This window comes from Megascapheus bottae, chromosome 7, assembly GCF_031878675.1.
Source record: "Megascapheus bottae isolate mThoBot1 chromosome 7, mThoBot2.hap1, whole genome shotgun sequence".
Lineage (NCBI taxonomy): Eukaryota > Metazoa > Chordata > Mammalia > Rodentia > Geomyidae > Megascapheus > Megascapheus bottae.
Genome location: NC_143515.1, coordinates 55,502,694 through 55,530,603, shown reverse-complemented (window position 1 = coordinate 55,530,603; position 27,910 = coordinate 55,502,694). Strand labels below are relative to the sequence as shown.

Below are 27,910 nucleotides of genomic sequence, written 5' to 3'. Positions count from 1 at the left end.
ATGCCCCTATATATCACCTTTAGAATAAATTTTTTTTAAGAGTCGAATGGACTTTTCTGCCTGCACTGGCATCAAATAGAGATTCTTAAGTCTTATCTTCATGAGCAGGTAGGATTACAGGCATGAGTCTCCAGCACCCAGCTTATATTAGTTATTATAGCAGGAGATTTCATTGTTAAAATTATGTTTTTATAATTATATTTAAATGATATTAAAATAAATATTAATAAATAATATAGTTAAATAGAATTAAAACATAGTTAAGTAATACATCATACTCTTTAGTTACATATTTGTCCCTAAGCTACAGTTAAGGAAAAAGTGCTTGTCAACCTTATGTAGAATAGTGGTTGTTCCCCAAGGATGATGCATGCTTAAGCAATACCTATAGCCCTTTTTACTTTATTTTTGGATAGGGTCTCATGATTTTTGCTCAGGACTGGCTTTGGACCGTCTTCCCATTCTTCTCTTCCCATGTATGTATCACTATACTGGCTTACATCCTGTTCTAAATGCTATTATTTTTTTTTATTTTAGGCATTTCATTTCTCTTTTTTCCTGTTATTTTCATCATTTGCATAATGTTTATTTAGCTTAATACATCTTTTTGATTTATGAACATGTAAATATTCTTCCCATATTCTTTCTCCTTCCCACTTTTGTTTTTCCTTCACCTACCCCCTTTCCTCTCTTCTTCTGCCCCTCCCCCTCCCTCTGTATTACTTCAGTGGGCTAGGTGTAAGCACATGGCAACTTCTGTGAGCGCTGTGGATGTGCTTGCTGACGTGCAGTGTAGATATCTGTGCTGATGTGATTTGTTTCTGCTTCAGTAGTATGCCTGAGTAAACATAAAAACTCTTCCAGTAAACAAATCGGGGATTGGACAGAATAATATGGAAATACTGTATGTTTTCAGGGAAGTTTTTCTAAGTGGCTTTAGCCTAAGATGAATACCAAGGAAAATGTTTTTATGACAGGAACTTTCTTAAATTTAGAGAGTATGAAGTTGTAGGACTAGGGCATAGTTGTTTTAGAACATCTAACTTAGCAAATCTGAGGCTCAGAGTTCAAAATCCCAGTACCACAAACAAAAAAATAAGAAGAGGAAGAAAAAGAAAGACTTGTACACTTTTTAGAAAATAGTAATTTCTTCTTTTGGGTACCAGTACTAGGGCTTGAACTCAGCACCTGGGCACTATCCCTTATAATTTTTTGTTGTTGTTGTTCAAGGCTGGCATTCTTCCATTTGAGCCACAGCTCAATTTCTAGCTTTTATGGCTAATTGGAGATAAATGTCTCATGGACTATTCTACCTGGATTGGGGCTTAAACTTGGGACTTGGGCACAATCTTTGGGCTTTCTCAAGGCTAGTGCTTTACCCTTGAGCCATATCACCACTTCCAGCTTTTTCTATGTATATGGTACTGTGGAGTTGAACCCAGGGCTTCATGCATGCTAGGCAAGCATTCTACTAGGCCACATTCCAGGCCCTGATTCTCAGATCTTAGCCTTCTGAGTAGCTAGGATTACAGTAACTTTTGATCAATGTGTTAGTATTTGAATTTTACTATTTTATATTCCTTTCAGTTATGTTTTTTTTCTTTGAGTTGTAGTTTACTTTGGTAATCAAAGAGCATGCTCTTCTCATTTACTGTCTAATATACATATGGAGTATTTTTGCCTTTTGACATTCTTTTTTTTTTTGCCAGTCCCAGGGCTTGAACTCAGGGTCTAAGTACTGTTCAAGGCTAGAGCTCTACCACTTGAACCACAGCACCATTTCCAGCTTTTTTCTATGTATGTGGTACTGAGGAATTGAACCCAGATCTTAGTACATGTTAGGCAAGCACGCTACCACTAGGCCAAACTCCTGGCTCCACCTTTTGACATTTTTGTGATCTGTTTAGAAAAATAAAATGATACCTTCTATTTTAAAACTTATTTTGTAAGTTCCCTCCAGTACTTATAGCTTAAATAATCAATCAAAATTCTCCTGCCACATTTGGAGCTCTAGTGAAAATTTCAAGTTGGCAAGAGTAAATTTAAAAGGGCTAGTAATATGCCTTTCTGCCATAGTTTTCTCCAGTCGAGTGTTTTTAGAAATCAATTTTCCAAATAAAAATAGATTTCTAAAGTTAACTCAAAGATTTGACCAAAGGTAAAATTTAGCATATCTCAAGTCCATAGATTTGTAGATCTTTATTTTGCTTCTTCTTCCATAGAAGTTCCTTGTTTTTAAATTTTAGATAGACTTTAGAGCAGTTTCAATAGGAAGTTGTTAATCACATTCTGCAATAAATAAGTAGTATTTTTAGGTTCTCACTTGCAGTGATTGCTTTGGTGCTAAGTGATGGCTTACATTTATTCTTTTTTTTTTTTTTTGTCTTTCAACAGGGGAAAATGCAGTGTTGCTCTACTGAATGAGACAGAATCAGTACTGTCATATCTTGAAAAAGAGGTAATCATAGCCATTCATGTTTTGTGTTTTTTTCCACATATTTGAATTTCTATTTTTTTGCCTTATTTATAGCAGTGCTGTAGTAGAAGTGTAATGGGTTAGATGCATTTAGGTAACTATTCAAATGGGTGAGGTAAGAGTTACCAAAAACGATCTGTTTTTAAATGATCAGTGTAAGGCTTTATAAAATATTACACATGGGGCCAGGAGTTTGGCCTAGTGGTTAAAGTGCTTGCCTAGCATGCATGAAGACCCGGGTTCAATTCCTCGGTACCACATACATAGAAAAAAGCCAGAAGTGGTGCTGAGGCTCAAGTGGTAGAGCTCTAGCCTTGAGAAAGTCCAAGGGCAGTGCTCAGGCCCTGAGCTCAAGCCCAGGACTGGAAAAAAAAAAAAGGAAATAAAATATTACACATTACTTAGGTAAATATTTTTGTATTTTTATTTTTAATATTAAATAGCTTTTCTGTAAGGGTCATGCCAAAGAAACTTTTTTTGCCATTTTTGATTTTTATCAGTTAAAAGTAATTCTTTCACAAAATCTCAACAAAAATATATTGAGTAGCCAACCTATAATCTCATCACTCCTAAGGCAGAAGCAGTTGATTTTTGAGTTTGAGGCTAAACCAGTATTACATAGCAAGTTCCAGGCTAGCTTAGGGAATGTCTGACAAGAGCCCATCTTACAGAAACACACACACACACACACACACACACACACACACACACACACACACACACACACACACACACACACCCGTGAAAAACATATTTAACAAGAGAGTATCTCATTGGAGGGAGGTAATTCTTAAAAACAATAGGCATAATTTCAGATAACCTTAAAAATTTTGTCAAGAAGCTGGGAGTTGATGGCTCTTGCCATCTAGCAGCTGAGGAAACTGAGGTCAGAGGATTGAGGGTCAAAGCCAACTTGGGTAGAAAAGTCTGTGAGACTCTTTTATCTCCACTAAACTACCCCAAAAGACTGGAAGTAGTGCTGTGACTCAAGTGGTAGAGCAGTAACCTTGAGCAAAAGAAGCTCAGGGACAGTGCCAGGCCCTGAGTTCAAGCCCCCAGTGCTAGCCCCCCCTTAAATATATGTATATGTATATATAGAGAGACACATAAATATGTTATATATGTAAAATATACATTCAAATATATCAATCAAGAGGAAGCTATTTTACTGTCAGTGATGTTTCCATATTTAATTTTTATTGTTCTGTGGTTTTACCTCCAACTTTTTTTCCTGTTTTTGGTTCTAGAGTTTGAACTCAGGTCCTCTCCTGCTCTAGGTCACATCTACTACCACTTTGAGCCATACCTCGAGTCTGACATTTTGTTGGTTGAATCTAGACTTACAGATTTCTGAGCTGAACTGCCTTCCCACTTCTCAGACTTCTGTGTAGCTAGGGATAGGCATGAGCAACTCTTTTCAGCCCCCGTAGCCTCTTTTTTTTTTTCAAGGTGGGAGGGGTGTAGTGGTGGAGAGAATTTAAAAGTCTTGCTTTGTCGTTCAAGTTGGCCTTGAACTTGTAGAGGAGGAAGTGGAGGAGAAAGGTTTTTGTCATTATGCATAACAGAATGATGGATAATGTTAATACTTGAAATTAGCATAAGTTTTTTCCCCAGCAATACTGGGTTTTGGACTTCAACATATATGACTGCTAGACATACACTCTACCACTACACAGAAATGTGTGCATGTGGACACATATACACACGCACGCATGCACGCACGCATTCCTTTTTGCATTTTCCCCCACATATTGCATTATTACTTAGGCTAGCCTGGACTGAGATCCTCCTGTTAGGCTTCCTGTGTATCTGGGATGACAAGTGTAGGTCAGTATGTCCAGCTTTTTAAGATGGTTTTTCACAAGTTTATGTGCCTGGATTTTGATCCTCCTTTGCCTCTCAAGAAGCGAAGATTATAAGCATGAACTACCAAGCCTGGTAATTTGCAGAAACATAAACAAAGTGGCCAGATACTCAATGTATTTCATTTTATTGGTCTTTGGCAAAGAGCAATAGGTTTTGTTTTTGTTTTTGTTTTCTTTGCCAGTCCTGGGCTTGAACTCAGGGCCTGAGCACTGTCCTTGGACTTTCTCAAGGCTAGAGCTCAACCACTTGAGCCTCAGCACCTCTTCCAGCTTTTTTCTATGTATGTGGTACTGAGGAATTGAACCCGGGTCTTTGTGCATGCTAGGCAAGCACTCTACCACTAAGCCAAACTCCCGGCCCCTAAGAGCAATAGTTTTAAAAATTGATAGTATTTTCCTTCTAGCTTTGCTTAGTTCTTACAAACTTTTGAGCTAGGTTCTGACATCTGCCAGTAAATTTAAGGAATCTCATTTGTGCTCACTCTTGAGAATTTTCCTTCTCTTTAATAGGAGAAAATTAGGAAAAATAAAACTATTTGCATCATATACTTTGCTCAATTTCAGAAACATTTTTATGGTATGATTTAGATTTGCTACCCTATTTAATATTAGAACATCCTTGACACCTATCCTATCTTTTTTAATAATGTTAAAATCCAGAGATTGGCATATCTGAAATTGGTAACACAAAACAACTTTGTTTATCATCATCATTTACTTTCAATTCTGTTCATAAAATTGATTCACTTATTTACTTTTAAACCTTTTGGCATTTCTGTTGGGAACTATAAGATTTTTAATATTTTCCTATGTTAGTACACATGGATCTAAGGATTCTAAGCAACTGTATAGCCCTAAGTAATCATATTTCTTCATTTTTTTGTATAGATTATGGGAAAACCTCTTTTAAATTATAGTAGTATGTTAGTATGTCTTAAAGATAAAGTAACCCGAAAATGCGGGCCTGAGACTATCATATCTAGAAAGGAAAAAAATACAACATAGGAATCATTATCTCTAATTCTGTAAAGGAGGATGCTATCCATATTCCTAAAGTATTTTTCTTTAGATTTTTCTCATAATAGTGATCAATGCTTAAAATACAGCACAGAATTTCTCAATTGATATAGTAACCTCGTTTTCTCACGCTTTTCCATATCACAGTATGTAAGAACCCAAAAAATCTAACAGACAGCTCTTATTTGCAACTTGCTTGGCTGGTCTTGGTAACATAACCAATTATAGGACAGGCCCTTTTAGGATAAAACAACAACAGCAGCAATAACAACAACAAAAAAAAGGTGCATAAATGATCTCTGGATCCAGATGGGAAGCACCTCTGCAGAATTCAGCAGGACTAGTGTCCAGATCATTTTATCTGCTAGGCTCAGAAACTGTAGGGCATTTAAAGTATTTTTGTTCATTTTGTGCCAGTCCTGGGGCTTGAACTGAGGGCCATGGCACTACCTGAGGGGAGTGTGTATGTGCCAGTCAGTGTGTGTCAGTGTCAGTCATAGGGTTTGAACTCTGGGCCTGGGCACTGTCCCTGAGCTCTTCAGCTCAAGGCTACTTACTGCTCTACTGCATTGAACCATAGCACCGTCACTTCTGGTTTTCTGGTGGTTAATTGGAGATAAGAGTCTCATGGACTTTTTTTTTTGTCGGTCTGAGGACTTGAACTCTGTGCCTGGGTGCTGTTCCTGAGCGCTTCAGCTCAAGGCTACCACCCTACTCCTTGAACCATAGCCCCACTTCCCGTTTTCTAGTGGTTAATCAGAGATGAGAGTCTCATGCATGGTCTTTAGTGCCCAGGCTGGTTTGGAACCACAATCCTCAGATCTCAGCCTCCTGAGTAGCTGGGATTATAGGCATGAGCCACCACACCCAGCTTTCTCATGGACTTCTGTGCATGAGGCTGGCTTTGAATGCTGGTCCTCAGATCTCAGCCTCCTGAGTTAGCTAGGATTACAGGTGTGAGCCACTGGCAGTCCCAGCTGTACCTGATCTTCTTGCTCAAGGCTAGTGCTCTACCACTTGAGCCATAGCTCCACTTCTGTCTTTTTTTGGTGGTTAGTTGGAGATAAAAGGCTAGTTTTGAGCCAAGATTCTCTCCATTGTGCCTAAGAGACATTGTGGAATGTTTAATTATGCTTATTTGCCCCCCTCTTTCTGTTCCTTCCTTCCTTCCTCCCTCCCCCTCTCTGTCATATTATTATATTATGTATGAATCCCTCAAGATAGAAAGTACTGCTGAATTATAAACAGTTAACTAGTCTTCTGTAGTAATATTAACAAACCATATGTAAATTCAACTCTCATATAGTTGTCAGTGTGAGATGAATGTGCCTTTTAATACTTTGAATAAAATGTGAGTGGATAGTTCAAAAATAAGGATGGTATACATGTAGACATTCTGCTGTTTGGGATAGACTTTTGTGGTTAGAAATACTTGGTTTTAGTTGTCTTTAAGTTAGAATTTAATTTTGCTAGCTTTTCAAAACTGTTTTAGGACAATTAGTTTCCTTTTAGGCTAAAACAAATAATAAAACTATAGTTTACTTAAAGCTATTTCTTCTATTTCATTCAGTTCTCCATTGTGATACATGATGACAATAATACCACGTTCTTCTTAAAGATTATGAATTTATTTACCAAAATTAATTTTTTTCATTATTATGACATTGATTTTATTGCTTTGTGAAAAATAGAAGGAATTAAGTTTATCTGGATTTTTTTTGTCATTTGTTTCAGGATACCTTTTTCTACTCACTGGTCTATGACCCCTCAGTGAAAACATTGTTAGCTGACAAAGGTGAAATCAGAGTGGGTCCCAGATATCAAGCAGATATTCCAGAAATGCTCTTAGAAGGTATGTTTTCCAGTCCTATGAAAATAGCTATCTGATAATATTCAAGTATTATCCTCATAAAGAAGAAAGGATAGTGTTTTAAAACAGCCCTTTCAGTGTTATGATCACAGTAAGTAGAGGGTAATTAGAAGGTAATGGGCAATTATTCATTGATGACTTCACATTATATGAGTTTTACGGCTATGTTTTAAAGTATAATTTTAAGATTGTTAGTGTTGTTGAACTTGTGCTTTAATGTAATATGTTCATTTGTTGAGATTTTTGAATGCTTTTAAGTCATCTAGCCCGAGTGGCCATGGAATCTAGTAAACGGTTATATTTTGGTGGGAATTTGGCTTTGCATTTTAAAAACGGATCTTCCTCTTGAAGCTTAAGACGTCTTTCCATTTTCATGACCATACATTAAAATCTTCATTTCCTAACTTTAAAAGTAAAGCATTTTTACATTAAAAAACAAGACGGACCGGGTGCCACTGGCTCACTTCTGTAACCTTAGCTACTTAGGAGACTGAGAACTGAGGATCATGGTTCAAAGCCAGCCTCAGTATGAAAGTCTGTGAGACTCTTTTTTTTTTTTTTTTTTGCCAGTCCTGGGCTTGAGCTCAGGGCCTGAGCACTGTCCTTGGACTTTCTCAAAGCTAGAGCTCTACCACTCGAGCCTCAGCACCATTTCCAGCTTTTTTCTATGTATGTGGTATTGAGGAATCGAACCCAGGTCTTCGTGCATGCCAGGCAAGCACTCTACCACTAGGCCAAACTCCCAGCCCATGTGAGACTCTTATCTCAAGTTAACCACCAGAAAACCAGAAATGGCACTGTGGCTCAGCATGATAGATCTGTAGCCTTGAGCTGAATAGCTCAGGAACAGCACCCAGGCCCAGAGTTTAAGCCCTATTGATCAACAACAACAATAAAAAGAGGGACCAGGAGTGGGGCCTAGAGTGCTCATCTAGCATGCATAAAGCCCTGGGTTCTATTCCTTGGTACCACATACACAGAAAAAACAAGTGCCAGAAATGGTGTTGTGACTTAAGTAGAAGAGTGATAGTCTTGAGGAGGCTCAAGGACAGTGCCTAGGCCCTCAGTTCAAGCTTCAGAACTGGCAAAAAAAAAAGAGCCAGGTGCCAATGCCTGAATTCCTAGCTACTCAGAAAACGGAGACCTGAGGATTATGGTTGGAAGACAGCCCAGGCAGACCCTTATTTCTAATAAACTACTCAAAAAAAAAACACACCTGTAAGTGGCTCTGTGGCTCCGGTGGTATAGAGCCTTAAGCACAAAGGAGCTAAGGGACAGTTACCAGGCCCTGAGTTCAAGCCCCAGGAAAGGCAAAAAACAGCAACAACACCAAAACAAAAACAACAAGATCCCCCAAAACATTAGCTCAGTTATTTGGATTATGTTTGTAATCTCAGTACTGAGAAAAGGGGATTGTAAATTTTAGGCAGATTTGAGCAACGTAACAATACCCTGTCTCTTTCCTTTCCCCTTCCCTGTTTTTTAAAGTTATTTTCTTCATTTGAGACTCATTATGTATCTTAGGCTATGCTGTCATTACTAGCTATTTTCTTTTCTCAGCCCTCTGAATGCTGGGATGATAGACATATGCACCATAGTGGGGTCCAGGGTGTGCAGTGGTAAACTGTGCACGTTATTCTGCAGCTATTTAAGTAGAGTGACTCATCTCTGTTCAGTGACAGTATATATAGTTGTTATATTTACGTACATGACAGGCATGCATCACTGTTATCAACTTCCACTTGTTAAGATTCAGTCTTAAGTATTTTCTGCCCAGGCTGGCCTGGAAATGCCAGCCTTTTGTCTCTCAATCTTAGCTTTGAACTTCAGTGGCTTAGTATAAGTGTGCCATCACTGTACCCAACAATGGGCTGAGACCGACACACACACACCACCACCATCACCACCATCACCACCACCACCACCACCACCACCACCACCACCACCAACAACAACAACACAAAACCTGGTCTTTAAAAATGTTGCTACTGTGAAATATCTGGGCTTAGCATGCTAAGAATCATAAGCAAAAGCTGCGAAAAATGAAATTCTTGGGGGCCTGGAGTGTGGCTCTGTGGTAGAGTGCTTGCCTATCATGCATGAAGCCCTGTGTTCGGTTCCTCAGTATCACATACACAGAAAAAAACAGAAGTGGTGTTGTGGCTCAAGAGGTAGACCGCTAACCTTTTGAAAGCTCAAGAACAGTGCCCAGGCCCTGAGTTCAAGACTGGCAAAAAAGAAAAAATAAGAAGGAAAATTCATTTTTTGGGGGGGAGGGTCTTGGGGCTTGAATTCTGGCCTACCCTACCCATGAGCCATAGTCCCACTTCCCAAGAAGGAAAATTCTTTTGCTCACTTTAGTGAACCTTTAACTCTGCTTTGCTTGTGCTATTTTGTGTTGGGAGTGGCAGCCCTCTTGTTATGTGCCTCTGAACCAGTCTCCAAACGCCTGACTGGGCTGACTTAGAAGACTGCTGACAGAGCAGTACTTTATTGATTGATTGATTGCCGGCTGTGAGGCTCAAACTCTGGACCTGGGTGCTTTCCCTGAGCTATTCAGCTCAAGGCTAGTGCTCCACTACTTGAATGACAGCACCATTTCCAGTTTTCTGGTGGTTAATTGGAGATAGATTCTTGTAGACTTTCATGCCTGATCTGGGCCTTGAACCATGATCCTCAGATCTCAGCCTCCTGAGTAGCTAGGATTACAGGTGAAAGCCACCAGCGCCCTGCCTAGTACCTGATTCTTTTCCTATCCATTGATGTCTGTTTGTTCCTGTATTCTGAGTCTCATTGCTAGGTATCAGTTATCAGAGAATTTTTGGTTTCAGAGTATGATACCAGTAAGTATAAGGCATGCTGCCTGATATTTACAGATGCAGGGGTCAGAATCAGTCTTTGTCATCAAAAACATATTCTACATAAGGTATCCTTTTAGTGAGTCTTTGCCTTAGCCTTTACCTCCTTTTATTGCCTGCCTTCCTGCTTGCTTGCCTGCTTGCCTGCTTTCCTCCTTCCCTCCTTCCCTCCTTCCCTCCAGCTCCCTTCCTTTGTCATATATTTTCATTGCCTCTAATATAGCCTCTAGACAAAATGAGTTTTTCTCTTCAGTACTCCTTGACATTTTCATGTTATTTTTTGAATTCTCCCTTCCATTAGTATTGTACCCTTGTGTATTTGTGCCTTTCAGTTCTCAGTAGAAATACTAACTCTTCCTTGACTTTGTTTCCTAAATAGCCTGAAAAGATGCGTTTTCAGATTGTTAGAGCCATATTTATATCTCACGAATCTTTGCTTTGCTTGTAGTATAGATATTTATACATATGGTTTATCATAGTTGATGCATATTGTGGTATAGAGGTTCCTGTTTCATGGCTATATTCCTTTGTATGAAGTTTAGTGCCTCATACATGCAGGTATTCAGGAAGTAGAACTTAATGCTGATGTTGTATGGTTGGCTTGGTATAATATTCACTTTACAAGGTGTTGCATCTGTCATCTGAAATAATGTACTAAAACTGAGCAATCATTTTACATGTAAATACTCCTAACATTGTAATCTGTAGTATCATAATGGTACAGTGGGTTTTGGGTGGTTTTGGGTGTAACAGCATTCCATTTTCTTTGTTCTTGTGCAGGAGACTCAGATGAGAGGGAACAGTCAAAGTTGGAAGTTAAAGTATGGGATCCCAATAGTCCACTCACAGATCGGCAGATTGATCAGTTTTTAGTTGTCGCTCGGTGAGTATGGCATTACTGAAGCAAGAAATACTTTTTCTCCTCAAAATAATTTATAGGTCAGATACTTTCCTTCCTTGGCATTCTATACTTTTTCCTGTTATAATATTATTTTTCTAGTTATAGAAGAAAGCTTAATATATGCCACTATTTCGTTCTCTTTTTTTTTTTTTTCCCCAGTCCTGGGCTTGAGCTCAGGGCCTGAGCACTGTCCTTGGACTTTCTCAAGGCTAGAGCACTACCACTTGAGCCTCAGCACCATTTCCGGCTTTTTTCTATGTATGTGGTGCCGAGGAATCGAACCCGGGTCTTCATGCATGCTAGGCAAGCACTTTAACCACTAGGCCAAACTCCCGGCCCCTATTTCTTAAATAGTATGATTACTATCATTAGTTTCTGTATTAAATGAAAATAAACATTAATTTTCACTTGTTAAGAAAATAGTAGTGTAAAGAAGAAATCTAACAACTGAATTTCACATGTTTAATGAAAACAACCATTTTACTTTATATGGCTTTCGTCTAGACTGGATTATTCAGGTATCAGTTAGAAGTATGTCTCTCAGATTCCTCATAGAGCATCTGGGTATGAGGAGGGTCTTTGTGCACACAGGGCTTTCCTGTGAGAGCTCTCAGTCTGACTGTATCAGAGATAAGTCTCAAAGACAATGTTGAATAAAGGACATACAGTATGATCATTCATATGTATACAGTTTGATCCTTTATTAAAAGTTGTATAATGTACAAAATATTACATTTCACAAATAGTTTACATATATTCCACATTATTAGATATAAATATACCTATTGGATCTGAGGGTAGGTATAGATGACTTTAAATTCATAATATTTATTTCATTAAAGGAATCAGACATGGAAAAAGACTAGGGTCAGGTCTGCACAGTAGATAGTATAAGGGTCTTCATTATAATATTTTCTGTTGAACTTTTTTCATGATAGAAAAGAAAAACAGTCTTAACTCATCCTTTGGCAGCACTGTTCTTAGAGATAGTCATCAAGGACAGTAACACAGCATTTGGAGTCCAGAACTCTTGTGCCTTTAAGTTATTAGATTAAAGCATTTAATGTACATTATTAGGAAACAAAGTCAGTGCTAATGTTCCAGAAAATATATCTGAGAAGACACTCTACTTTCTTTATTAAAAAATTTATTAACATTGATTTTTACAACATATTTCAAATGACATGTTTAACAAACAAGTGTCTAGGAAGGGAATCTGTATATACAATCACTGGCACTTGGTTTTTAGAACATAATCAAAAGTAGGCTAAGGGTTTGTATATCATAGATACATATTAATTTATGGAATAAAACATGTCTATAGAGCCATAGGTTTTTATGTCTATGTAGTTAAGTTTATATTTTCAATACCATGTCCATACCATTGGGTATGCAAATATTGAGTCCTCTCTCTTGTACTGTTTGGATGTAATAGCCACATATTGAGGATACCATGCGCCTTTTGTTCCTTTGGTCTTGACTTGTCTCACTCAACATGATTTGCTCTAGATTCATCCACTTCCCTGCAAATGCCATTATTTTATCTTGTCTGTTGGTTTTGTAGAATTCCATTGTATATATATACATTTTCTGTATCCATTCATCTGCAGTAGGGCATCTGGATTGTTTCCATCACCTGGCTATCGACACTGCACTTTTTTATTTGATTCGCATTTTATTTTACTTCTTTCATAATTCCCATGAGCAGGACAATATTTCTTTTTCTTCAGAGTCAGAAAAAGGGTCACTAAGAAACAATCCCTACTATCTTTTTTTTTTCCTACTATCTTTTTGTGTGTGTGCCAGTCTTGGGTTTGAACTCTGGGCCTGAGCACTATCCTTGAGCTCTTGTACTCAAAGATAGCACTCTACCATTTGTGTCACAGCTCCACTTCTGGCTTTTTGTGCTTAATTGGAGATGAGAGATCTATAGACTTTTCTAAGATGACTGGCTTCAAACCATGATTCTCAGAATTCTGCTTCTTGAGTAGTAAGATTACAGATGTGAGCCACCAGCACGTGACATAAAAAGTAATCTTCTGAGTGCAAACTAAGGCTTAATTTTTTAAGACTTAAAAATGACAGACTAATTTTTTGTGTATGTTTCATTTATTCAGTGCTGTTGGGACATTTGCCCGAGCCCTTGACTGCAGCAGTTCAGTAAGACAGCCTAGCTTGCACATGAGTGCAGCTGCAGCTTCCCGAGACATCACCCTGGTAAGATGCTCCTGAAATTTTGTGCTCATTTTATAGTTTAGGAATAAGGTTTAGTAAGTTATACTATGCAATGATCAAAATTCATTATATGTAACAAAAGTCTCAACTATTTTCTGATTGGATAGAATACAGTGATATGCTTTGGTAATTTCTGATTATTTGCTAATTTGAGATGGGTTTCACAAAATATTACTATAATGACAAAATCTCATACTGAGAAACCTATCAACTTTATTTCTGACATTTTTCTGTGTATTTTCTGTGTATTACTGTATATTTTAGGTTATGATGAAAGTGCGTATTTCTGTATATTATAGCTTGTGGTGAAAGTATCAGTAGTCTATAGCCTTTATGTTTTTGTTTATTTTTTTTTACCAATCCTGGGGCTTGAACTTAGGGCTGAGTGCTGTCCTTTGGCTTTCCTCAAGGCTAGCGCTCTACCACTTGAACCACAGTGTTACTTCCGGCCTTTTCTGTGTATGTGGTACCAAGAAATTGAACCCAGGGCTTCATGCATGCTAGGCAAGCACTCTACCACTAGGTCATGCTCCCAGCCCTTAGTCTATAGCTTGTATGAAGCCTTTTTCTTTATCCCTTGTTAAAGGTTGTAATGTTTATAGAAGAAATTTTGTTCTGTCCATTGGTATGTTAATATTTTATGCAAAAGTTTAGGAGTTCCAAAAATAAGTTTGTGTTTTGGTTGTTTAGAAATTAAGAAGTATTTTTTAACACAGAAGCAAGAGTGCCGGTTATCTTGTTTTTATGAACCTTCCAAGTCACATTTTTATTAACCAGAACTACATGAAATCTTATTCCACTTACATATTTTTCCCTAATCAGAACTATTATTTGTCCAATGTTAAAATTAATGTATGCTTATTATGAAAAATTGAAAAACAGTGTAACAGCACCCAAAGTTTTATTCTCATTACCAGAGTAGAATATTCTTACATCCCCTTTTTGTGTATCATAAACAGTAATAATTGTAAATTAAAGAATAATACCGTGAATGTTTCAGTAGAATATCACACAGTGCTACCTCAAGGAGATGTTAATATTTTAGTGCTTCAGATATTAATGTAGTTAATGTTGAAGTCTCTAATACTGTGTTTGAATCCTCAGCCTTTTCCATCTGTTCCTCCTACCTTTATTACCTCTGCATCCTATCATGAGGTAGCTGCAACAACAAATCTGCTAGTTTCATTATGTGCTTATATGCCTCAAACACTTTTACACATGCTTACATTGACTCTTAATGTGTTGTTCTTTGCTTTTACAAGACCTAGCCATGCTAATAACATATGTAGTTAGTTTATTTTGGTAGATTGGTGACATTTGCATATTCCTTCATATAATTCTGTTTTATATGTATCATCATTATCACGGTCATCATGACCTTTATGATGAGATGGGACTGGCTGCATTGCCTCCAGTCAGGCTGGTCTTACATTCTTGGGTTTAATCCATTCTCCAGTCTCAGCCTCCTGTGTAGATTGATTTATAGAGGACTACTCCAATTCCTGGTCTACGTTATTTATATATCTTATACTCCTGCTGCTGCATCTGGTGCGCTTTATGTACATTTTTCTTCTACTATTACTCAATACTGTATTGAATCTTCCACCACATCCCTTTGTGTATAATTTATTCTAGTATATAACTGGAAATAGAATACTGGATCAGAGAATAATGCTCATTTAGAATTTGACCAAATCATTTGGCACACAGGGTAGAAATGTATAGTTGCAAATGCAGTTACTAGGTGATCTTCTGGGATTTTGTGTGCGCGCGCGTGCATGTAGGTGTGTGTGTCTCAGAAATGGAACCCAGGCATTTCCCATAACGGCAATGTGTTCTACCACTAAGCCCTATGTTCGGCAATCTTTGTCAGTTTCCTTATATCATCTCCAACATTTCGTTGGGTTTGCTTGTTTTTCTAGGTTTATGTTTTGTTTTGTTTTGGTGGTTGGGCTTGAACACTGGGCTTGGGCCTTGTTTCTTTTTTTAGGGGGGGGGGGGGGACGGGGCAGGCAGCAGGCTCGGCAGAGGCGCCGGGGCCTTGTTTCTTTAGTTCAACATTAGCACTCTACCACTTGAGTCACAGCACCACTTCTGGCTTTTTGATAGTTAATTGAAATAAGAGCCTGACAGTCTTTTGTGCCCAGTGCCTGGCTTGGTTCAGCTTTTTAATATTTAAAATCCCAGTGCTTTCTCATTTTTATTTCCCCAATTACTTAATGAGATATAGCTTATTTTCAGGGTTTTTCTTTGTTGTATTTTAGATTTTTCATACATTCTTTACTTGTAACATCATTCTATTTTTATAGTGTATTTTCTCAAATGCAATTGCATTGTTTCAGTTCTGGAGGCTAGCAGTCTAAATTCAGGCTATTCTTAATGAATGGGTCAAGAAGATGTGGTACTTACACACAATGGAATTCTATGCTGCCATCAGAAAGAGTGACATTTCACCATTCGTCAGGAAATGGAAGGACTTGGAAAAAAACAAGTGAAGTAAGCCAGTCCCAAAGGAGCATAGGCTCCATGGTTTCCCTCATTTGTAATAATTAATACACATCTAGTATTCTCCTAGCAGATGATCACAATAGCTCAAAAGCTATGTACATATGGCCATACACGATGAGACTAAATGAAATGAACTCTAGGTTATGGAAACAAGAGTTTTATCTTTGTGATTGTTGTTCTTAATGTACTAATTGAAGTTATTTTCTTTTCTCTTTTTTCCACTGAGGGTTGATTTCATGTGGTTACCATATCTGACTTTGTTGCCTGCTATACTGTATATACACTTATTTGTTTATTTGAAGTAGGGAAGGAAAGGGGGAAAACAGGATTATTGGGAAGGGGTAGGGAAAGGAGGACAAAAACATGAGAAGGGGTATCAAGGTTCGAGAAGTAATGTACCCACTACCTGACAAATGTAACTGTAACCCCTCTATACATTATCCCGACAATAAAATACAGTTTTAAAAAAAGAGAGAGTAGCCTTCTTGCCTCTTTCTAGTTTCTGATACTTGGCTAACAGCTGTATAACCCTATCGCTGTGGAATTCTGCTACTGTCTCATTTTAGTTATTTTTATTTTATTGTTGGGGTGATGTACAGAGGAGTTACAGTTACATTTATCAGTGGATATATTACTTCTTGAACATTGTTACTCCTTACCATGTTTTTCTCCCACTTTCCCTTCCCCCACCCCTTCTGTCTCATATATACTATTCATTTGTTAAATGTTTTTGAAGTTTATTAGTATAGTGAGGATCTAATTTTTCTCATTTGTTAAATTTATCAGCCCAACACCTTGTATTGAGTTTATCATTTTTACTCCCCTATAAAACATATTTCAAAGTCCTAGGTATTCTTAGAGCTGTTTCTAGATTCTTAATCTCTTCTACTTTATTGATCTTTTTGTCTTACATAAACACCGTATTGTAATGAGTTTTTTCTTCACTATAGAGAATATCTTATTATCAAATTTATGTAGATAAGACCTTACATAGTTAATGCAATGCATTTACCTCCTGGAAAAAATTTAAGTTCAACATTACTAGACCAATATAGCTATTAATTTCTGTACAATGCCAGTGCAACATGGGATATGTTTTCCATATTTGGCAGCACAGCTAAGATTTCCAAAAATTCAAGATATATATATATATATATATGTATGTGTGTGTGTACATATTTATATAAAAGTCTAATAATAGCACAGTATGTATCAATAACAGCAACAGCTTTTCCAAGTTCTGTAGTCATTTGAACAAAATTAGAGACATTCACATACTTCATTAATAAAAACAAAAGGTAAAAAGCAAAACCCAGAAAAAATGTGAAGTTCTGTTCCTGTTTTAGTACCTGGCAACATTTTTGAAAAATTAGCTTCTCAGTCATCTGTAAAGAAAACATTCTCATTGTGTGAATGTTTAGAGTCCTATTTAATTTGTCATGTCCATGCATCACTTTTTTTTTTTGGTGGGTCTTGGGGCTTGCACTCTGAGCCTGGGCCCTGTCCCTGAGCTCTTCAGCTCAAGGGTACCACCCTACCTCTTGAGCCACAGCACCACTTCTGGCTTTCTAGAAGTTAATTGGAGATAATAATTTTGCCTTCTTTAGTGCTTGGGATGGCTTTGAACCTCAATCCTCAGATCTCAGCCTCCTGAGTAGCTAGAATTACAGGCATGAACCACCCCGCCTGACACAAGCATCATTTTTTTTTGTCTTTTACTATCCATTGTGTTTACTTGTAGATTTATAGGCACATTCTAATGATTACAAATGAAGATAATTATGCAACCTATGCTTCTTTAGATCTACTTAACAATATAATTGTTTTCAGAACTTACATTTTCTTATGAACAGGGCAACATCATTCTTGCTGATAGAATTCCATTGTGGATATATACCGAATTTTCTTGATCTGTTCATCTCCTGAGGGGCATCTGAGTTGGCCACATCCCTACCAGAACCTGTTATTGTTAGTTTCCTTGAAAATGGCTATTCTATCTGGAGTGAAGTGGAATCTCAATATTTTGATTTGCATTCCTATTGTTGCCAAAGATGTTGAACATCTCTTCATGTGTCTTTTGGCTATTCTTATGTATTCTGAGAAGTCTTTAAGTCTTTAGCCTATTTACTAATTGGGTTGTTGGTTTTTTGAGGAATTGTTTTTGGGGGGATTAAATTTTTGAGCTTTAAGTGTATTTTAGATATGAGGCCTTTGATGTATAGTTAGTAAAGACTTTCTTCCATTCTGTGGGCTTTTTATTTATCTTGCTAGCTCCTTTGCAGTGCAATCCCAGTCTTTCTTTGATTTGTTGTGATCCTGGATCTTTACTTAGGAGGTTTCAACCTGTGTCTAAGAGCTCTAATGTTTCCTCTCTCTTGTAATATTTTCAAGGTCTTTTGAGGTCTTTGTTCCATTTGGAATTGATTCTGGTGCAGGTGATATATACAAATCTAACTTCAGTTTTCTGCGTATGTATATTCAAGTACCTTTTGTTGAAGAGGTTGTTGTCCATCCTGTTTTTTGGTTTTTGGGGGGCTTTTTTGTTTGCTTGTTTTTGGTGTTCTTATCAAATATTAGATGGCTAGAGGTCTGTGGGTTCATTTCTGGGTCTTTTATTCCATTGGTCCTCAGGAAGATATTATTAGAAGAGTATCACAGGGGCTCAATAGGTATGGGCATATGAGATCACATAAAATGATGCTTATTGAAATGAATTCCAAGAAATGGAAACAAGAGTTTTTCTATTTTACTTTTTGTGGACTTTTTTTTTTAAAACTGTTTTCTTGTTTTGTTTTTTGCCAGTCGTGGGCTTGAGCTCAGGGTCTGAGCACTGTCCTTGGATTTTCTCAAGGATAGAGCTCTTCCACTTGAGCCTCAGCACCATTTCTGGCTTTTTTCTATGTATGTGGTACCGAGGAATCGAACCCGGGTCTTCGTGCATGCTAGGCAAGTACTCTACCACTAGGCCAAACTCCCGGCCCGACTTTTTTCTTCTATTTTTTTCCCCTTTTGTCACTGTTTTTTTATTTCTGTACCCTTTATCTTATATATAAAATTTTCTGATTTGGGAAAGGTAAGGAGAAACACAAAATGGTAGGACAAAGTATGAACTAATCCAACAGTGATACTCCGTACAACTTGTGGGGGATTGGGGCTGGTAATTTTTTTTTTTTTTTTTGCCAGTCCTGAGCTTGAGCTCAGGGCCTGAGCACTGTCCTTGGACTTTCTCAAGGCTAGAGCTCTACCACTTGAGCCTCAGCACCACTTCTGGCTTTTTTCTATGTATGTGGTACTGAAGAATCGAACCCTGGTCTTTGTGCATGCTAGGCAAGCACTCTACCACTAGGCCAAACTCCTGCCCCTGGAGATCGTAATTTTAAAACAGTAGGAGAAAATGAGGGAAGAGGTGACATTATTCAAAAACAAATGTACTTAAATAACTGTAAATAACTTAAATAACTGACTTAAATAACTGTATCCTTCTATACATCACCCTTAAAATGAACTTTAAAAAAGAAAATATTCTTGAGTAATATCATTAAAAGTATAGTAAAGTTTTGATAGCAGTTAAGACAAGTCTAGTAGATTTTGTTTTTAGAACAATTGAGATCATGTAACACATGAGTTTTGTATGCCTCTTCCCCCATATTTCCCCTAACCATATTTTAGTGGGTGGGTAGGGGATTTAACTGAGGGCCTCCCGTATATTAAGCATGGGTTGTACCACACTCCAGCCAAAGAATACTTTTTCTTACCATTGTAAAAAAATAAGAAAAATTTCCCCTTGCCTTGCATATATTGTTAATTATGTAACCAGATTCATATAGTTTAATACTCGTAGAAGATAATGCTTCTCAAGTTACAACTTGTGATGTAGCACCTGTTTTAGCCCAGCCAGTTCTTATGCCCTGTGCTGTGGGAGCTGATTTGAGCCTTTGCTGGAGTTCCTGTGGCAATTCTCACTTAGGACTGATTTTCCTGATAGTTCGAGGAACACAAAGTACACTTCTAGTTCACTATTGCTAAGCTACTCTCTGCTTCCCACTGCTGGTGAGTGTGTAGGACAGCAAGCGGATTTCTGCAGTACAGGGCAATTTTGAAACTTCAATATTTGTTTCTGTCAGTGAAGGCTCTTTATGTACACACACACACACACACACACACACACACACACACGCACACACGCACGCACGCACGCATATGTATATATACATGTTCTTATACAAGCACACATACCCCTTACATATACATTTAATTCTTTGTCCTTGTTTGTGCCAGTCCCAGGGTATGAACTCAGGGCATGAATGCTGTCCCTAAGCATTTATGCTCAAGACTCTACCACTTGAGCCACAGTTCCACTTCCAGATTTTTTGGTAGTAAATTGGAGATAAGAGGTCCACAGATATTTTTTTGACCAGGCTGGACATTATATTGCCTTGGTTGCCTAGAACAATAACAACTACGACTATGACTACAACTACAACTACTACTACTATTGCTACTACTTCTTTTCCTCCTCCCCCTCCTCTTCCTTCCCTTTTTCTCCCCCTCCTCCTCCTCCTCATTTTCCTCCTTCCCTATCTCCTGCTTCTCCTCTTCCTCCTCTTTCATGCCTCTCTCCTCCTTTCTTCTTCCCTCTCCTTCAATCCTCCCCCTCCTCCACTTTCCTTCTCTTTCATCTCCCTTCCTTCCTTCCTTCCTTCCTTCCTTCCTTCCTTCCTTCCTTCCTTCCTTCCTTCCTTCTTGTTCCTCCTCTTCCTCTCTCCCACCTTCTTCCTTTTCCTCCTCTTCCTCTCTCCCTCCCTCCTTCGCCCCTTCTTTTCTTCTTTCTTGAATTCAGGGCCTGGGCACTGTCCCTGAGCACTCTAGCCCTTGAGCCACACCTGCACTTTTGGCTTTCTAGTGGTTAATTGGAGATAATAGTCTTGGGGGCTTTCCTGCCTGGGCTGGTTTCAAACTGATCATATTCAGAGTTTAACCTCCTGAATGGCTCAAGCCGTCCTTCTGGTTGAATCTCTTTAGTAATTGGAACTCTTAAGTGCCTACAATCATACCAGGTTGAAGGCTGTTTATAAAGGAAGACTTTAAAAGAGGGTACAATATAAAATACCTTAGTTAAAATTCATCTTGTATGTTTTCTTTAATACTTCCCTTTTTATGTGCCTTCTCGGAAGGTACCTTCCTATTTTTCAGTGTTATTGTTTTGTTTCTTCAGTGTTAAGTAATATGGAGATCATTTTTGTATTGTCCACATTATCATAATTATTACTTCTGTAATAGTGAAGCTGAAGAAGACATAGAGACACAAGCAGTTGTGTGATGTCACTTCCATATGCACCTATGTATATATTTTTTGAGTTGTCACTTTGAATAGCTGGTCATAGATGTGTTGGATTTGTTTTGTTTTGGAGCTTATATGTGTGTCCACAGGCATGTGCATGCCTAGGAGTGCACATAGAATGCACATGCAGTGCAGTGCAGTGCAGTGCAGTGCAGTGCAGGAGTTGAACCCAGGATGTTGCACATAATTGGCAAATAATCCATCAGTGAGCTACATCCCCATCTTGGATCCATTCTTGATTCCTGATAGGTATTGTATTTACTCCACTAGATTTCTTTTTTACACCCACATGGTGATTTACACTAAAAGGACGTGAGTTTGAATATGACCATTGTCTTTCAGTAATAGGGCAATACTAAAGAGGTGGAGTCTATTTCCTTTTGTCTGCTCCGTATGTCTTTGCTTCCTGTTTGAACTGTTCTCTGTTCAGCTTTACTTGAACTCTAAAGATCATGGGCATTTCTATAAAAACGAGTGGATGTGGTTGAAAATTGATTAAACTGTGATAATGAGTTCAGTAGATTGCTTACCAGAAAGAACTTGTGAAAGATTGAAAGGTTATTTTGTACCATTAAATGGAAATAGTTTTATCATGTAGAGAGCCAGTTTTGTTTTCTTTCTGTGCTTACAGTTCTATTCTGATGGTTTTAGCACCTATCTGGCTCTAAGGGCCTCCTGCAGCAATGGTTGAGGCACTGCTGTAAGACTTTCACTGGTGATGTTCCATTGGCTTTTACTAAAAGAACTCTAGCATCCTTTTAGCATTTTGATTCTAACATTTATTGGTCCCAAACACCTTATTGCCTTTTGTTATATCACCAATAATAATATTTTAGAAGCATGTAATTTGCATATCATTAATTCCAACTTCATTTTGAGGTCTATTATGAGTATAGCTGAGCTGCAGATGTCCAATACTACTAATATAAGATTTATAATTGTTAAAAAATATTAGCCAGGCACAATGGCTCACACCTGTAATCCTACCTACTCAGGAGGCTGAGATCTGGAGATCATGCTTCAAAGCCAGCTCGAGCATGAGCACTAAAGTCCGTGAGACTGTTATCTTCAATTAACCACCAGAAAACTGGAAGTGGTGCTGTGGCTCAAGGAATAGGGCGGTAGCCTTGAGCCACGACCTATCCCCCCCCCCAAAATATACTTTGAAAGTTTCATAGAGTTCAACCTTTTTAAATTAAAATATGAGGTATATCTGTATGAGTGCAAATAGAAAAAAACTTATTTGTTTATGCCAGTCCTGGAGCTTGAACTCAGGGCCTAAGCACTGTCCTTGTGCTTTCTCAAGGCTAGTGCTCTACCACTTGAGCCACAGCACCACTTCTGGCTTTTTTTTATGTATGTGGTACTGAGGAATCGAACCCAGGTCTTTATGTATGCTAAGCAAGCACTCTACCATTAGTCCAAACTTCCATCCCCCCCAAAATCATTTTTTTTCTTTTCTTTTCTTTTCTTTTTTTTTGCCAGTCCTGGGCCTTGAGCTCAGGGCCTGAACACTATCCTTGGGCTTTCTCAAGGCTAAAACTCTACCACTTGAACCACAGCACCACTTCTGGCTTTTTTCTATGAATGTGGTACTGAGAAATCAAACCTGGGTCTTCATGCATGGTAGGCAAGCACTCTACCAGTAGGCCAAATCCCGCCTCCCCCAAAAATCAATTTTTAATATCATATTAACTCTCTATCCTCAACCTGCAGTATCAAGATTCAAGGGAAGAGAATCCTGAAGAAATTAGTAAGTAGTACAATCATGCCTTTCTTAGTGAGAGGAATAGGACCTGGGAAATATGGTGTTGCGCCATTTTCTCATTGTGTGGACATCATTAATGGTACTTAGACAAGAAGTCTTTGATTTTATTGAGAAATACATAATCTTGGAACCACTATTATCCGTATGGCATAAGTGTACTGGCTGAAACATTGTGTTCATTGGCTGAAGCAATGTGCTGTGTCTGATTGGAGTTGGAATAGTTACTGCTGATTCCTCCCTGCTTGTGGTGTTGACTAAAACAAAGCCTGTCCCCAGTTCCCGAAGAGGTTATCAGAGTATATAATGACCTGTTGCTGCAGCAAACTCCAGGCCTGGAAAAGTAATGGTACTTTATTTTCTCTTCTGCCTGCACTCTTGAGAACTAAATCACTTAGAACAGAAATTAAGTGGGGTTTTTTTTGGGGGGTTTTGTTTTGTTTTGTTGTTTTTAGTTGTTTGGAGCCTTAGAAATCTAGGATAGAGTATTTTACAGATGTTGAGCCCAAAGCACAGAATAGTGAATAAATTGCATAAGTACCCACTTTTAATTAGTGACAGTCAGGACTAGAAATCTGGGTTTCTTAATGGCAAGTCTGGTTCTGAGAAAGGTCAGACTGTTGATTTAATATTCTGGAAATCACATCCTGGAACATCTTTAATTCCTATATTCACTATTTTTAAAATATAGCTCTAATTTTGCTGTCTCCTTACTTATGTTCTTTTAGTGGCTTTTAATTGCATTTAAGATAAAAACCCAGATCCTTACTACAGTTCACAGGTCTACAGTGGTCTCTCTCCACCCCTTGGCTCACACACTATACTCTAGACTCAAGCTAGGCTCTCTCTTGATTTCATCTGCATCATCTTAGAAGACCTTTGCATGCTTTTGAGTGATTATCTCTTAGCCCCTAATAGTAATTCTATTTTTCCAAGTCTTCATAATCCACCTGTGTATGACAGGTCATTCTGTGATGTGCTTAAGTAAAGAACCATATACTTTCCTACATGCTACCATTTTTTGTGGTTCTCTGGTCCATGTCTTTCTTTTGTTACCCACTTCTTACATAACAGCTTGTGACATCATTAGTTTAGTGACTGTATCTGCTTTATGTTATTGAAACCTTCAGTATCAAACATAGTATATGGCACATGTAAGTGTTCACTAAAATACTTAGGAATAAATTAGTTTATTTCTGAGACACAGATTCTTCTTTCTCTTTTGTTATTGTTACTGTTTTTGTTGTTGTACAAGTGGTATTTAGGCTTTGTGGCTGGGCAGGTCCTCCACTGCTAAGCCATACTTGCAGCTCCTTTAGGTACTGGTTATTTTTTTTTTTTTTGCCAGTCCTGTGCTTGAGCTCAGGGCCTGAGCACTGTCCTTGGACTTTCTCAAGGCTAGAGTTCTACCACTTGAGCCTCAGCGTCACTTCTGGCTTTTTTCTATGTATGTGATACAGAGGAATCGAACCTGGGTCTTCATGCATGCAAGGCAAGCACTTTAACCACTAGGCCAAACTCCTGGCGGTACTGGTTATTTTTGAGAGAGGGTATTACTTCTTGTCTTGGCACCAGCACAGTCTACCTATTTATGCTTCCTATCAAACAGATATGTGCCACTGTGTCACACCAATAGTCAAGAAGGAGTCTTACGAATTTTTTTTGCTGTTATTTTGGCTTAGGCTGGCCCAAAACTATAATCTTCTGATCTCATCCTTCCAAGTAGTTACTGTTTCTGTGTCCACCTCCCACCTTTCCTTAGCTGTGCACATGAATACACCATATATGAGCTAAAGAATACAGAGCCATCTAAAAACAATAAGACAAATTAAGAAATCCTTTGTTTACTTATCTTTGGGATTCTTTTCACTCTGTATATTATTTTATGTACATATGAAGAGGTGCTTGTTATTACAGTTTGGTGCTTTTCTTCTGAGACCGTCCTCTTTTGATCTCAATGTGTATAATATCTTGAGCCCTGGAGTTTTTTGTTGTTGTTGTTTTTGAACTCAGGGGCTTGAACTCAGAAGTCTTTACTATTAGGTAGATTATGTTGTTGTGTAATCATCATAGTCATTCATATCTAGAACTTCATCTTCATAAACTGAACTCTGATTAAACTTTAATTAACTGTCCCCCTTTCCCATTTCTGTTCCCAAACTCAGCAGTTGCCATTCTACTGTTTCTACAGTTTTAATGTTTTCTAGTATCTCTTTTTTGGTGTTGGGGGGGGGGGGTCATGGGGCTTGAACTCTGGGTGCTGACCCTGAACTCTTCAGCTCAAGGCTACTGCCCTACCTCTTGAGCCACAGCACCACTTTTGGTTTTTCTGGTGGTTAACTGGTGATAAGAGTCTTACATTGGCTTTGAATAGTGATCTTCAGATCTTAGCCTCCTGAGTAGCTAGGATTACAGACAGGCGTGAGCCACCATGCCTGGTTCTAGTATCTTACTTAAGTGGATCCACTTAGCATTTATCCTTCTATCATTGGCTTTGTTAAAATTCATCCCTGTCATACCATATATCAGAATTTCCTCCTTTCCTTTTTAATGCAGAATAATGGTCCATTGTATGCATGTGACATCCATCAGTGAGCAATTGCAGTTATTTCTGTCTTTGGCTATAATTTGTAATACTGCTATGAACAAAGATGTACAAATGGATATAATTTTGTGATTATATAATTTTTATTTTCCTGTATATCTGTAGCTTACAATTAATATATCCATGTGCAGTTTACTTAGTCTATGAGTGTCTAATTTCTGCATCTACTGTGGCTTAGTGGCACAGAGTTCTCAGACAATGCTGTCCAGGTCGGTTGGGAAACAACTGATTTACTTGACAATTTATACGTCTTCATTTAAGGTAGTATTCACAAACATCATCCAATAAAAAGGCTATTGAGACCTCTTAACTAAGAGGAAAAAGCAGGTAGTAACCCCAATCACTGAATAAGAAAGACCTCAGCAACCTATTTTCCAGGCTCTGTACAACGAGGCCTCTGAGTTCCTGTATGACATGAAATTGAGAATGAGATGAAATAACACTTGCAAGCATTTAGAGCAGTGCGTGGCACAGCCTCAGTCAATGAATGTAGTTGTTATTGTTAAAGTTGATAACAATGATGCACTTACCTTTTTTTAACCTAATCTATGTGGAATCTTTGTTATTGCTAGTCTAAAATGACTTTAGTTAATACCAGAATTAGTGTCTTTATATTACTAAATTTGAATACACTCATTAGGTTATGATTATGCTTTTTTTTTTTTTTTTTGCCAGTCCTGGAGCTTGAATTCGGGGCCTGGGCTGTTCTTGAGGGTCTTTTGCACAAGACTAGTACTCTATCATTTGAGTTACAGCACTACTTCCAGCATTTTCTGTTTATGTGGTACGCAGGCAGGGCTTCATGCATGCTAGGCAAGCACAGTAAGTCACATTCCCAGCTGATCATGCCTTTTAATGGTTATGAGGAAGTTACTGTAGGATTTAGGGTGATTAAATAAAGGTATTTCCTCTAAGATGATAATTTTTTCCCTTGAAATAAGCCATTTTTAGTACAAAATAATTTTTCCATTAAGAGTAAGTAACTTATGGCAGAGTGCTTATCTAAATTGTGCAAGGTCTTAAGGTTCAATTCTAAGTACTCAAAGAAAAGAGATTCCAGAAAAGTTTTTCTAAGAAATTGTTTATATCATCAATATTAGTTAGCTATGGACTCTTTGTAGAAAGTTAGCCATTAATCATGCACTCTTTATTTGTGAGTCTTGCTGAAAGTACACGTTTCATTTAAGTTCTTAGGAATACTTGGAATTTGAGGACAGCTTAGAAATTGTACCAGAAGATAGTTGTGGGGCTTGAACTCTGAGTCTGGATGCTGTTTCTGAGCTCTTCAGCTCAAGACTAGTGCTCTACCACTTGAGCCACAGTACCACTTCCTGTTTTCTGGTAGTTAATTGGAGATAAGAGTCGCATGGTCTTTAGTGCCATGGCTGGTTTGAACTGCAGTCCTCAGATCTCAGCCTCCTGAGTAGCTAGGATTACAGACGTTTGCTGCTGCACCTAGCTATAAATAAGTTTTGATTAACATTTTTCTATATATGTGGTACCAAGGAATCGAACCCGGGTCTTCGTGCATGCTAGGCAAGCACTTTAACCACTAGGCCAAACTCCCAGCCCGATAAATAGAATTCTTAAAATTTTTCTAAAACCTAAATACTAATCATGTTTCCAAATTGTAGATTAGGATTATTAGTACTAGTGGATTACTACTTGAGTAATTAATATGGAATAGGAAGTTTTTCCTCTGCTAAATGCACCTTTAAAGCAATGCTATTCTATGCTATGCACACGTCTTGTCTGCTGACCCATTACTAATGACCACTCTAGGTTTCCTAGGAGAATTGTTTGGTGTATGACAGTCTGTCCATTTTTCAGAAGAATATAAGGGAGTAACAGTGTGAAAAAAAAAATGTAGTCATCACCCTAAACCTCACCCTAACCCTAACCCTCACCCTAACCCTAACCCTCACCCTAACCCTTTCCCTAACCCTCTCCCTCACCCTCACCTTCACCCTAAATCTAACCCTAACCCTAACCCAAAACTTAACCCTCACCCTAATCCTAAACCTAATCCTAAGCCTCACTCATCCTCACCCTTACCCTAAACCTAACCCTATCCCTAACCCCACCCTAACCCTCACCCTCACCTTAACCCTCACCTTCACTCTCACCCTAAACCTAACCCTCACCCTAAAAAAAAGAGAAAAAAAAAACAATAAATAAAAAAAATGTAGTCATTACCCAATTTATATAACCGTATCCTCTCTACCCCACTATATACATCACCTTTACAATATTCTTTGGGGGGTGGTGGTGGTGGTGGTCAGTTGTGGGGCTTGAACTCTTGTCCCCGAGTTCTTCATCTCAAGGCTACTACTCTACCACTTTGAGCTACAGCGCCACTTCCAGTTTTCTGGTGGTTAATTGGAAATAAGAGTCTCACTGGCTTTTGTGCCCAGGCTGGCTTTGAACTACAATCCTCAGATCTCAGCCTCCTGAATAGGATTACAGACA

The 27,910-nt window shown here is 38.2% G+C and overlaps 1 protein-coding gene across 7 annotated transcripts in view; it reads left to right on the top strand.

Moving 5' to 3' along the window:
- Positions 1-27,910, top strand: part of Mta3 (metastasis associated 1 family member 3) — a 122,235-nt gene that overhangs the window by 38,362 nt on the left and 55,963 nt on the right. For 6 of the 7 annotated variants that reach the window (XM_090337057.1, XM_090337050.1, XM_090337052.1 and 3 more), the window contains exons 5-8: positions 2,395-2,458; positions 7,093-7,210; positions 10,867-10,969; positions 13,105-13,204. In XM_090337057.1, coding sequence (XP_090193183.1) covers positions 2,395-2,458; positions 7,093-7,210; positions 10,867-10,969; positions 13,105-13,204 — 385 coding nt within the window. Of the gene's footprint in view, positions 1-418; positions 477-2,394; positions 2,459-7,092; positions 7,211-10,866; positions 10,970-13,104; positions 13,205-27,910 lie in introns of those variants that run through there. The other variant, XM_090337056.1, reaches the window with a different exon arrangement.